General features: G+C 34.0%; 1 protein-coding gene across 1 annotated transcript; it reads left to right on the top strand.

Annotated features, from left to right (window-relative positions):
• Positions 1–3,626: 3,626 nt before the first annotated feature.
• Positions 3,627–7,175, top strand: LOC123537485 (uncharacterized). Its single transcript, XM_045321218.2, has 2 exons — positions 3,627–4,015; positions 5,139–7,175. Exons 1-2 carry the CDS (start codon positions 3,682–3,684, stop codon positions 5,414–5,416), a joined length of 612 nt encoding a protein of 203 aa, XP_045177153.2. The 5' UTR covers positions 3,627–3,681; the 3' UTR covers positions 5,417–7,175.
• Positions 7,176–12,401: the final 5,226 nt, after the last annotated feature.

The raw sequence follows: 12,401 nt of genomic DNA, 5'->3' as shown, positions 1-12,401 counted from the left end.
AACAAAAGACGTAACTCATGAGCGAAGAACAAGGGGGGTCGTTGGAACAGAAGTAAAATTTGATGGGAAAACACCATTTAAAACAAAAAAGGAGTCAGTTTTGTCAAACAAAGAAAACAAACAAAGATTTATCAATCTTCTAACAAAGCATATGCAAGACCGGGAAATTTGTGTTTTAAACGCTGGTGGTGATGCTGATGTTCTGATAGCTGAAACAGGAGTAAAATTAGCGAAGGATTTTCCAACTGTTGTTGTTGGTGAGGACACCGATCTACTCGTTTTACTTCTTTATCATGCAAACGAATCAGACAACAGCTTGTACTTCACATCCGACTCGAAGAATTGTATGAAAAAGAAGAGAATATGGGATATAAAAGAGACAAAATGTGCATTAGGTTCAGAAACGTGCAGATTATTACCATTTGTTCATGCTTTCAGCGGGTGTGATACAACATCACGAATATATGGCATTGGTAAAGGTGCGGTGTTTAAGAAGATAGCAACAGATGCTTATTTTAGACAACAGGCACATGTTTTTGTAAATAATGGTTCATCCCATGAACAGGTAGCGAAAGCCGGAGAAAATTCATTTAAGTGTTTGTACAATGGATTAATTGAAACACCACTGAACAGTTTAAGGTACAGAAAATTTATAACTAAAGCAGCTACAAGCACATGTGTAGTTCAGGTACAGACATTACCCCGACAGAAGCAGCCGCGAAGTACCATAGCTATAGAGTGTACCATCAAGTTCAAACGTGGATTGGCAATACAATAAACCCTCTGGAATGGGGCTGGTGTTCAACCGGTGATAAACTTGTTCCATTTAAAACACATTTGTCCGCTGCACCAGAAAGGTTGCTTAACATCATTAAATGTAATTGTAAAATCAATTGTGATACAAAAAGATGTTCTTGCAGGAAACATGGACTTTCCTGTTCTGTAGGATGTGGAGGATGTAGAGGCATCTGTTGTTCAAACAGTATGAAGGTTGACAGTGAAGAATTCGAGCATGTTGGTGTTTTTTAAGTACGCTTAACTGTTTGAAAATTATTAGCTGATACAGTTGTATTTACTTAAGTGAACGTTATTTGCCAACTGTTGTAATCAAAAGAAAACGAGAACTAAATGTAGATCTAGGAATATTTTAACTTTGAGATTGAATTGAACGTGGATAATATTCCGACATACTCCTACGTGAGCCTGATATGACAGGCAGCATCACTATTTAAATGCATTGTAATTTATATATAATTCATAAAAGTTAATACATATGTTCGTATTAATATATTTTTTTGACAATGGAATGTTCAGATAAGAAATTTTATACATATTTTATCTAATTATTCTATAATACAGGCTAAGCAGGTTAGATTGTTGGGCTGCTCTTGTGTTTTCGTCACAATGATACACTGGGCATAATACATTTAAAAGCGCATAGTAAAGAACAGTGAATATACTAAGGGGTTTCCTTTATGATTATAATAATGTTATTTGAACACCGGTTGCTATTGTAACAAGATAAAGATGATGCGAAAATAACTATTTTTAACACTTCCCATTGTTAAGGAAATATCATATCATATGGCCCCTTTTGCTATGATGTGGTTCATCTTATAGTGATTTGTTATCTATTTAAGTACACATGCATACTTTTTGTTTAGTCTTTAATACAGCAACCTGAAACTGTTACTGATGTGCTAGTTTTACTGGGCAAATTATTTAATGCTTTTTGAGTTGCAATGTAAATGCAAGTGGGTGGGGTATTTTGACCCCACTGGTATAAAATTTACTGGAGATAAATGTATTTCTTGTTGAAAAATATGTTATAGAAATATCAGAATAGCATAAGTATTATATAAAAATAATAAATCACACAAAAATGTTTGTTTTTCTTGTATGCTTATTATTTTGACAGTACAACTAAGAATTTATGAGAATCGTTCAAGGAATAAAGGATGCCATTAAACATGATGCATTTTCTGAGTTTCCGACAGGATTTTTTTTGAGGACTTTTTTCTACAATACTACAATGTCTAAAGATTGTAAGGAAATGAAGAAAGTCTCTGTTGGAATTTGTTTAAGGTAGGGCCAATATTTTTGATAGAATGACTTGCCTATTATGGTTTCGTCGCCGCTGTTGAAATCGGTCACAATTGGCCTACTGTTTTTAATTTCGAGAAATGCTCTCAGCTAATGCAAAAACTTTCAAGTTGTAGTATTTAACCTTATACAAGTGTCCATACTATATTTTTTGCCTATAGAAATTAAACCAATTTGCGTAGCAAATGTTGGTAGATCTATGTTAAAGAAAATAAAGACATGCAAAAACATATTTTCTCGGAATTACGATAAATAACACTGGTATGGTCACGAACACCATCAGCAATAAACACTACTTTAATGTTATTTATTTAAGAAATAATTTATAGCAAAAGAATGTTTTAACACTATTTATGGACGATGGGCGGTTATACGTCGGGCGTAATAATTTCACGAGGGCGCAGCCCTCGTGAAATTATTTGTACGACGTATTACCGCCCGAGTGCATAAATAGCGTTAAAACACTCTTTTGCTATAAATTATTTCGATTCTAATATGCCCTTAATCTAAAACAGTAGATAAAATATAGTAGCGCTCTTTCTTTGTCGCAACAAAAACATTGACGTCACCGCACGTTAACGTGACGTCATTGTAGCATAAGAGTGTTTAACAGAGAAAAGCATATTAGAATTTGATGTTATTTATACAAATTCGACTGCATGGGCCTAAGTAGCCGAGTAGTTAAGGTCGCTGACTTCAAATCACTTGCCCCCCAACCCCCACCGATGTGGATTCGAGCCTGACTCGGGGCGTTGAAGTCTTCATGGGATGAAGCTATCCAGCTGGCTAACGGAAGGTCGGTGGTTCTACCCAATGAAATAATGCATGGAGAATCATCTGGGGTCTTTTTCCTTCAACATCAAAGCTGGAGTCGCCATATGACCTGAATTTTGTTGGTGCGACCTGAAACCCAATAAAACCAACTGGACTGCCATCTAAATAATTAAGCAATTCTAGAATTCTTTTCAAAATTTTGAAGGTTTCTTTTCAAAAGAAATTTTACTTCCGTTGCTAAGGATCGCGCCATGTGTAAATCCATCTATAATTATGATGACTTAACATAACAGTAATAACGCACGTACAACAGTTATACAATGATATTTCAGGAGATACCGGCGTCTTCCGCGAATATCTAATTTTCCATGATGCCAATGGTTGTCGACATAATAAACACGTAGGAAAAAGTGGTATATGCGATATTTGTCTTCGGTGTCCTCAAAAGGAAGCACCGCCTCTCCACCAGGGAATTCACACCACTTTCATCTTTCGATGGTATATTGGAGCGTTGTCTACTGCATTGGCCTAATTCCCGGAAAGCAAGTTTTAACTTGAATGAGACTCATAACATATCGCTTCGCTTGTTATTCAGCGCACTTAAAACAAACAGTTTGGTATAGCACTAAACTTCTAGCTCAATAAGTTTTCCACAACAATGATTCTCATTACATATTTAAAATGTAAAATTCTATTTATACCTCAACATAGCAACCGAGACTTGTAAAACTAATGCCTACATATTGAAAAGGGTCATTTTTATAAAATCATTGACATTGTTAAAGAAACAGAGGAAAATAAGATATGGAAAGCAGGAATGTTTCCTTGTGGCTGTGTTTTGCTTTAACTTCTATGGTGCTTGGAATTTCCCTTGCACAAACTTGGACACCATATAAACAAAGAAACAACTGTGGAATTAAAGCGGACTTCATAATAGAGCGCCAGATCTCCGGATCATTACTGGTCTGCGTATTAATCTGTACTAAGACGGGAGGATGTATCAGCGTCTCCTGGAACGCTGGGACAAATAGCTGTCTTCTGTCAGGTCATGATACCATATCAGAGGAAAATGATCCCACCTATAGGGCTTATGAGATGGCGTCGGGCTCGGTGTGTGCATCAGAAGTGAAATTCCCAGGTAGGTGCTCAAGTCGTCTTAAAAGTTGATTCAAACAGCTTCTATTTCAAAGTAAGAGCTTTTGTCTCACGATAGAGCTGATACCTTTTGATCTTGATTGTTCGTCATTGAAAATTATCGGCTGCTGCGTTGTAATATTTTAATATTTCTTGATAAAGATTTTTTTTATTTACAGTCATTGGTATAAAAATAGACATGCATAGTTATACTTCGCTATTGACCGGCATTTCATCTTTTCTAACCTTGATACTATTGTAGGGAAACCTATTTGACGAGTATGCCAAAAAAGGCATAAAACTGTCAATAGAACTGAGATCGGATGCATGAAACTTAATGAAATTAACGAAAAAAGCACTCCAAACATGCGACAAAATAAGAACCATCAGTAAATTCCATGAAAATCTTATGTAAGATGTTACGATACCAAAACAGAACTTAGTAAATTAAAACATTTCCTTTTAATACGTTTTCTTTTTTCATTTTTAGTCAACAAATAGTTTTCTTTAAAATAACAAGTTTTTAAAAAAAGTATATGAAGTTTATGTTTAACCGCCTCGATAGCCTAGTGGTAGAGCGTCCGCTTCGAGTGCGGGAGGTCGTGGGTTCGATCCCCGGCCGTGTCATACCAAAGACGTGAAAAATGGTACCAGTAGCTCCCTTGCTTGGCCCTCAGCATTAAAAGGGAAACTGACCTCTTCTCTCATACCCTCGTAGCGATGGATTCCATCATGAATGAGGTGTCGAGAGTGATTAATATAAGTTGTAGAACTTCCTAACAATCGACCTAAAATAATGTATAAACTAAATATATGTTGAATACGTTTCTTATAAATCACACTGTGTAATCAAATTAAAACCACTTTGACGCACTTGCATGATCAATTGTTATTCTTATAAATAATAACCGCTATTAATTGGGACCATACTTTGAAAGTTATTAGTCCCCAGCTGTACTTTTGATGACAGAAATCCGTTGACCTACTGCCAAGATCTTTAGCTAAAGTAGTTTCATCCCAACTAAAAGTTCAACGTCAAGACCAGTTTTACAAGACAAAATTCTATTGAAACTTGTGGGGGAGGGGTACAAAAATCACTTGGTAGTACTGAAATTATTTATTTTCAGTTTTCATGGCAAAGAAAACTACCTATGGAACAGCCAGATATGAGATGACATACCAAGATGCCGAAAAGCGTTGTGCAGAACTAGGAACCAGCATGGCAACTGAGGATGACGTCACACAAGCACAGAGTCTAGGACTGCACTATTGTGATTGTGGTTGGTTATCAAACGGAAGAAATGCCCTTATACTGTCTTACTATGACGGCAATTGTTGGGGGAGTTTTTACACTGGACCAATCTATTGTGACTGGGCTTTAACAGATGTTTGGTGCAAAAACTAATATCCGAGCACTATATAGCAGAGCAGCGCTTTTCATCAATGCCTCTTCGCAAAAAATGATGATTATATAAAATTCTACTATGAAAATATGCATGCACATTGCCGTTAAAACACGACAAAAAGTGTTTCCCTAATTCATCTATTTGCTTACATAAAAGACATATAAGAATCGAAATAATATACATTGTATAGCAAAACTATGTTTTAACACTACCGTATCTCGACAATACGAATCGCTTATACTCCGCGTGTATAATTCACTCGGGTTACGCCTTCGTGAAATTATTCCACAAGCGTAAAACCTCTTTGTATTATTTCAATATGTTAAAGCATGGCTATGCTGTAATATAAATATTGTCTCAGGAATCTAAAGGGAAGTAACTTGGGCGTTTTCAAATATGTTGATATCTTTAAAAAGATAATCCGGCATATGAAAGGTCTAAACGCATCAATGCTACATTTTGCAAATATATTCTATCTTGTATTCTAATATTCTTGTTTCTGTTGAAGCACGCTTGCACTTAAATGACGTCATCGCACGTTTTTGTTGCGACAAAGAAAGAGCACTACTATATTTTTCCTACTGTTTTAAAAATGTATAGGGCATATTAGAATTGAAATAATGTATAGAAAAATTGTGTTTTACTTAAATTAATACACTCAAAATCCAGAATACAATGTAATTTACTCGGGCTATGCCCTCGTGAAATTATTCCGCAGACGTGTAACCTCTTTTCGTGCATTAATAACGTTAAAACACGGTTTTGCTATACATAATTTCTTCAATATATCTATGTCAGGACGACTTGGACTAAAGAATCAGACTACTCGCCATATTATGTCATAACTATATACCGTGTGACAAAATGCAGCCAGTCCAAAACTGAATGCTAAAACCTGTTAGTGAGAAAAACTTTTAGTAGTCTCATTTCAAACAAAAGTCTTTTTGAACCGGTCATTTTGATTTTTCTTTACATTACATTGTAAAAATGAGATTATTGTGTTATATATCATTCTGTCTCCAACAAAACAAGACAACGGTGAGCATGTACAATAAAGTCACAAATGGCGAATTCCATTACGTTCAATTGAGGACTTTGATAATATTTTGAAAAAAGTGGAAAACCGCAGGTCGCCCAACACGACATAAACGAAAATGTTGCCGTTAACCTATTTTATTACTTAAACAAATAATTCACAAACATAATGTTCAAACCTGTGTTTTACCAATGCCCATGACGATAGTAAATAACACCATAAAACAATAAAAAGAACTGTGTTTCGGATTAAAGACTATTTTACATAGAAAATATGGAATTATTTAGTGTAATTTGGTTTTTAAGTGTACAGTAAATTGTAATTTGGAATTTATGAAAACATGAAACTAACACTGTAGATTGGATAATCTTGTTTTCATGCTTCGATACTTTTTTCGCGAACAGAGGGCGAACCGAAAATCAAAACTAACTAAATAATTGTTAACACCACGAGTATGTCTGGTGTCTTTAAAACTGTCAATTTTACCCGATTAAAAACTGAGGGTCAAAATATATTTGAGTTTGCAAGCGTCTACTGAGCTGTGTTATGATTTAAAGAAATAATTGGCCTTTTGTTGTTATATTTTCTGGTTCTTTAGTGTCATGGAGTTCATTTATAGCCGGTTCTAGGGGACATGCATTACTCATATCAAACCGAATCTGCTATTGTTTTTCTTGGTTTTGTTCTATGCCAAAAGATCCAATATTAAAATCTCACTTTTTTCTTTATTTCGTTAGCCATTTTTTCTGTAAATTAACATAAATACCAGATGCCAGTTAGGAAGACATGATCATTGTCTTTTTTATAACTTTTATAAAACTATCTATTCGTATTTTTATCTATGTTTAAGCAATATTATGTGAATGCAAGTCACATGTTAGTTTTAGAATTTGTTCGCTTAGTTTTAAATATCTTACAAAACTTATCTTACTTAATGCGATATTTGTAATTTTAAATTTATATATGATCTTATACCTGAATAAATATATCTATCTATCTATCTATGACACATCATATAATAAATTTTATTTGTCAAAGGAATCTGCTTTGTCAAATTGGAAGCTTTATAGAACATATATAGAAGGAATCCGTTGATTGAATTGCTGAGTTACTTAAAAGAATAGAAATGTAACACGCTTTCATACATATAACAATACAAAGGTCATTTCTACACATACTAATAAACTTTGATGCTGTGGCAGATAAGTCCAATAAGTCCAGGGGTGTTCAAAGATAATCCGTCATAAAATTATCTTTAAGCTATATTTCAAAGTACAATGTATATTTGTTACCTGTATTAGAAAATAAACAGTGTCGAATGTATTGAGGTCAATGCCACATTATCAACCTCTTGAAGCAAACAATGTCAATGTGATTTTCTGTTTTAGCTGTTTGTTTATACAATAGAATCTGAATGATCAATGTGATTCTTGCGCTCGAGATTTTCACATATTTGCCATGTGTTGGAAACCGGGGCAAGTCGGAACAATGGCGATTACTTTAAATATTAACAATTTAAACAATATCTAATGGCGCATAAGACTGGCGTTAGCAGTGTCGACTAATTCCAAAAGTTGAAATGGCTGAATGATTTAAACAAATAATGTTGGCGGAGAAAGTTTAAATGTTAGATGCTTAAGTAAAAATACTCATTCTGTATATAATTTGTTTCAGGTAATTTGTGTATAGAGGTGTTGTTTATCCTCACAGATAACTTGAAAGACCGATTTGTGTACTGTTATTTAAACACATAAGATTTAAGTCATTATCATTAGAAATGCTTTCAGAAGATGAAGGTCAAAGGTATCACGTGGTTGGGGTTAAATTGAACAGCGTGCTTGGGGCATGTTGGACCACTGTTCCAACTTACCCCGACGGGGATAACTTATACGAATTTAGCTTTCACATTTACGACTTACCTGTTTATATTTTATTTACATTCAAGTCTAAAGCAAGATGCGGTGTTATGAACGAAAAACATCTTCGAGAACGATATTGAAAGCTAATACTAGTATACAAGCAGCAGTACTGGAAATCTTAGTTATCAAGAAAGTTTAAATTGCATTGCAGAAAGGTTTAACATACAGAAAACAACATTGCATAGATATGGCTACTTAAAAATAGTAGGTGATGGCGATATCGAAAATGCAAACTGGTTATTCTAAACGCCTCCAGATATTTTTTAATGAGCAGGAGCTAGATTCTATATTTTTTAGTTTGTCAGAAGCCATATTCATACGCATAGAGAACGATGGATTCAGTGCGTTGTCTGCAGAAATAGTGGCCACACGTAGAATGTGTTAACTCGAGCCCAATCTTAATGTTTAATCTGCGACTCAGACGATTCCGATTACTTAAAAACACTTATACCACCATTGTTACTTTATTGGTGCTAAATGAGTGTGTTGATCTCTGTTCAACGTTTGATTAGTACATATATATACGAAATTTTCGACTCTTAGTTTTTTGTGTAACAATATTTGATCCGGATATTACATAAAGCGTTTACAGTTTGTTTGGGTTTTTTTCAAGTTCTACATTAATTTGTTAGACAATTGTTCTGAATATATCCGTTCATTTCCAAACCCATTATGCTAATCCGATGTACACATGCGGTATACAATGCTCCTAACAAAATGGGAAGGGTATATAAGTATAATACATGTCCGTTCGTTTAATTAAACGTCCATGTTCTCACCAACTTTTTCCGACTGCTGGGTGTGATCCATATACGTCTTGCATGCATAATGTTATCTCCTGTGGATGGTTTGGCGTTGTATGTTCGTCCGTCCGAAGCCATCTCTATGACAGGATTTGGAATATTTAAATAAAACATGATAGAAATGTTAACTGCTCTAGGGAAATGCCATCCTAAAAGTTTCGATCAGATCGCCTGAGTTGCCCTTTGTACATGTATATATATTACATATATAGTGTTTTTATTCCATTTTTTATCTGTCCAGAGTCATAACTCAGTCATTGACTGTTTAAAAGATTTCAATAAAGCATGGTAGAAATGACTGATAATGGAGAATTTATGACCCACATGTTTCAGACAGATTGCTTAAAGAAGACAAGATTTATGTCCCTTTGTACATAGTAAATAAATTTCTGGCCGTCAGGAGTTTTATCTCAGATATAGTTCGAAGGATTTCAATTATACATGGTAACAATATATTATATTACGACCAAACTTGGAAATTTGGAAGCTTGCATAGAGGCCGTGGTTTAAGTTATATTTTTGGTTGCTTTGGTTAAGGTCAAGATCATCGTTACTAAAATGGAAAAGTGTCTTTCTCACAATGACTTCAGTTAGGAAAGAGGTAAGGTAAACAAACCTTGTTAATAGGTATTTGAGATTATAACACACTAAATAGTTCTTGTTCTTTATTCTATATAAATTTGACCTATTTCCAATGACCGCAGCACACATCAGGACCCATTTTAAATGTCTGTAACTTACATTTTCTTGAAGAATATTGTCAGTGCTAACTAAAAATCAAAAGAAAAGTGGGGGTCATGTTTGATGCAAGAAAATTAATTTCAGTCCAAACACAAACTGCAAAATCAGCTAAAAATGAGACCCCAAACTATACTGGTGGTGTATGATCTAAGTTTCCATGAAAAATTTTGTCATGTTGTTATTTCATTATGAAAATGCTACCTACATGTCAAGCATAGATCTGTCATGTGATTTTAGCAAAAAAATGCAAAGAAAATAAGGAAATAGCTCTACAGGGCAAAAAACTGAGCACTATATGCGATACCATTTTTTTCGCGCCATTTTTTCTATTTAGTGTCTGTATGCCAATATAGAGACCAATGTGTTCGAGCTTGGATCAATGTCATTGCTAAATATTGGAAAAGGTATTCGATCAATAATATGTACTAGTTATAGTATGTGTGAGAGTGTGTTACCAGGATATATCAGAGCTAGGGGTACATCGAGGGTATTTTTCTCTGCACATATCGTCGAGGCCGGTAGGCCGAGACAGATATGTGAAGAGAAAAATAACGAGATGTACCCCTAGCTCTGATATATCCTGGTAACACACGAGCATTACATATTATAACTGTTTTATCGCATAGTTTATCATTAAAATTTATATATTATTTTCATTTAAATTTGTTTATTATTATTTTTACTATTTTGATTCCCTTTCTGCGCCTCGCTGACTGAAACACTAAAACTTCTGTTTTAGAAAATGTGTTCCCCAGATAAAAGTACCCAACAAATTTCTGCATTGGTTTTAAATCTTTGCATTTCATTGGCCAGACATATTGTAAAACTTGTTGTTTTGTTTGTAAAAAAAATCAAAGAAAAAGAAACATTTGAGAAATCTCAGAATTTCATATATTCCATGTGTTTTTGAAATATTCTAGTTTATTTATTCTTTTACTTTATAAATGTAGGTGTTTGTGACAATTCTTTCTCTGTGAACTGTAAATTGGACTGAGCTAAAATCATCTTTTCTTTGAAAGGAAAAAATTATACTCCCTTGATAGGACCTCAATAGAGAAAAAGTGTTCCGATATATATCGGAACAGTTTTACTGTGCTGATATATATCGGAACACTTTTTTTCTTATGAAACTCCATAGAGATTTCCGTGTTGATATATATATCGCAACAGTTTTGTAAGATATCAGCACAGTTTTGTAGTAATAATGTGTGTTACTATGTATAACATGCTGCAAAGATCAAAGGAAAATTGCCGCACTATGCGATAAAGTTAGGAATGAGTAACTTTCATGGAGATCATATTCAACTGCATTTATATGCTTTTTGTAGACAGAGAATGTTTTTTTCAATGGTGAAACCTTTATCCCGTTCGACAAGGGATTCCAATTTTACTTGTTTCCTTTTTAAATATAAGTGAAGATTAATATTAATTGCAATTTACTAATTATTTAAAGTTGTGTGCCTTTTTAACGAATAAAATGGGAGGCGTTCGTGTCCATTATGTATGTTTTTGGTGATGAGGCTGTCTCCGACAAGTTTTATGACTGTTCCTGTTTAAAGCTGTTCGCTGCAGATTCTACGTACAATACATTTATTTAAAGTAGTTTTTCAAAATTTGTTCCATTTTACTCCAGTACGTGTTCCAATTTGCCCCATCGACGGGACTTATTGGAACGCTACACCTTGTCACTTTGAACCAATATAATTTGTTACCCGTCCGCTCAGTATTTAAAATAAGTCAATATTTTTGGAGCAGATACGATGTCTGATCAAAACATTAATGGTCAAAACAAATACATAAAACGGTTAAAACTGTATTTTCTGTTCCTACTTGCCCCGGTCTACCCTACAGATATTATTCCAGTCTTCATTTGGAATCACGGAACCACACGATTTGAAAGCTCGAATAGTTGGCACCAGACATAAAATTACAATAAAAATAAGTCTGTTTTCACAGCATAGACACTTGACATACTGATACACGTGTACTGTAAACATATTCCTTGTTGTTTCTTTACTTACTTGAACATTCATTGAGCAAACTATTCATCCTTAAACTTCTTAGTACAACTTCTTTTGTCCCTAAAAAATAACGTCCCTTACGCCTGTAACTTTTTATAAAGTTCTGTAATTTGTTTTGCAATATTTACAACTGAAACTTTTTCATTTTTACAATTTTAACTTTTGTACAGCTATATCTAATTTTATTATTCGAACTATTTTACAGCCATCAAATGAAATTTACAACTGTAGTATTATGTTGTTGTATGAAGTCTACACGTGTAAATTTGAAATAATCATTTTAAATTAATATTTCTAATGTCAGGTAATAGAACACTTACTTAACACAAAAAGCTACGAAGCGCGAATTCTCCACATTTCGTGAATACATTTTATATATAATTAGAAATAAATTTAAATGTCTAATGTCTATCAAAGCAAAATCAGTGGAGAGAATTATTATAAGCTCTAGCGGTTTTCAATTC

The sequence above is a fragment of the Mercenaria mercenaria genome, chromosome 17 (genome assembly GCF_021730395.1).
Source record: "Mercenaria mercenaria strain notata chromosome 17, MADL_Memer_1, whole genome shotgun sequence".
Taxonomy (NCBI): Eukaryota; Metazoa; Mollusca; class Bivalvia; order Venerida; family Veneridae; genus Mercenaria; species Mercenaria mercenaria.
This window is presented reverse-complemented; position numbering and strand designations above follow the sequence as displayed.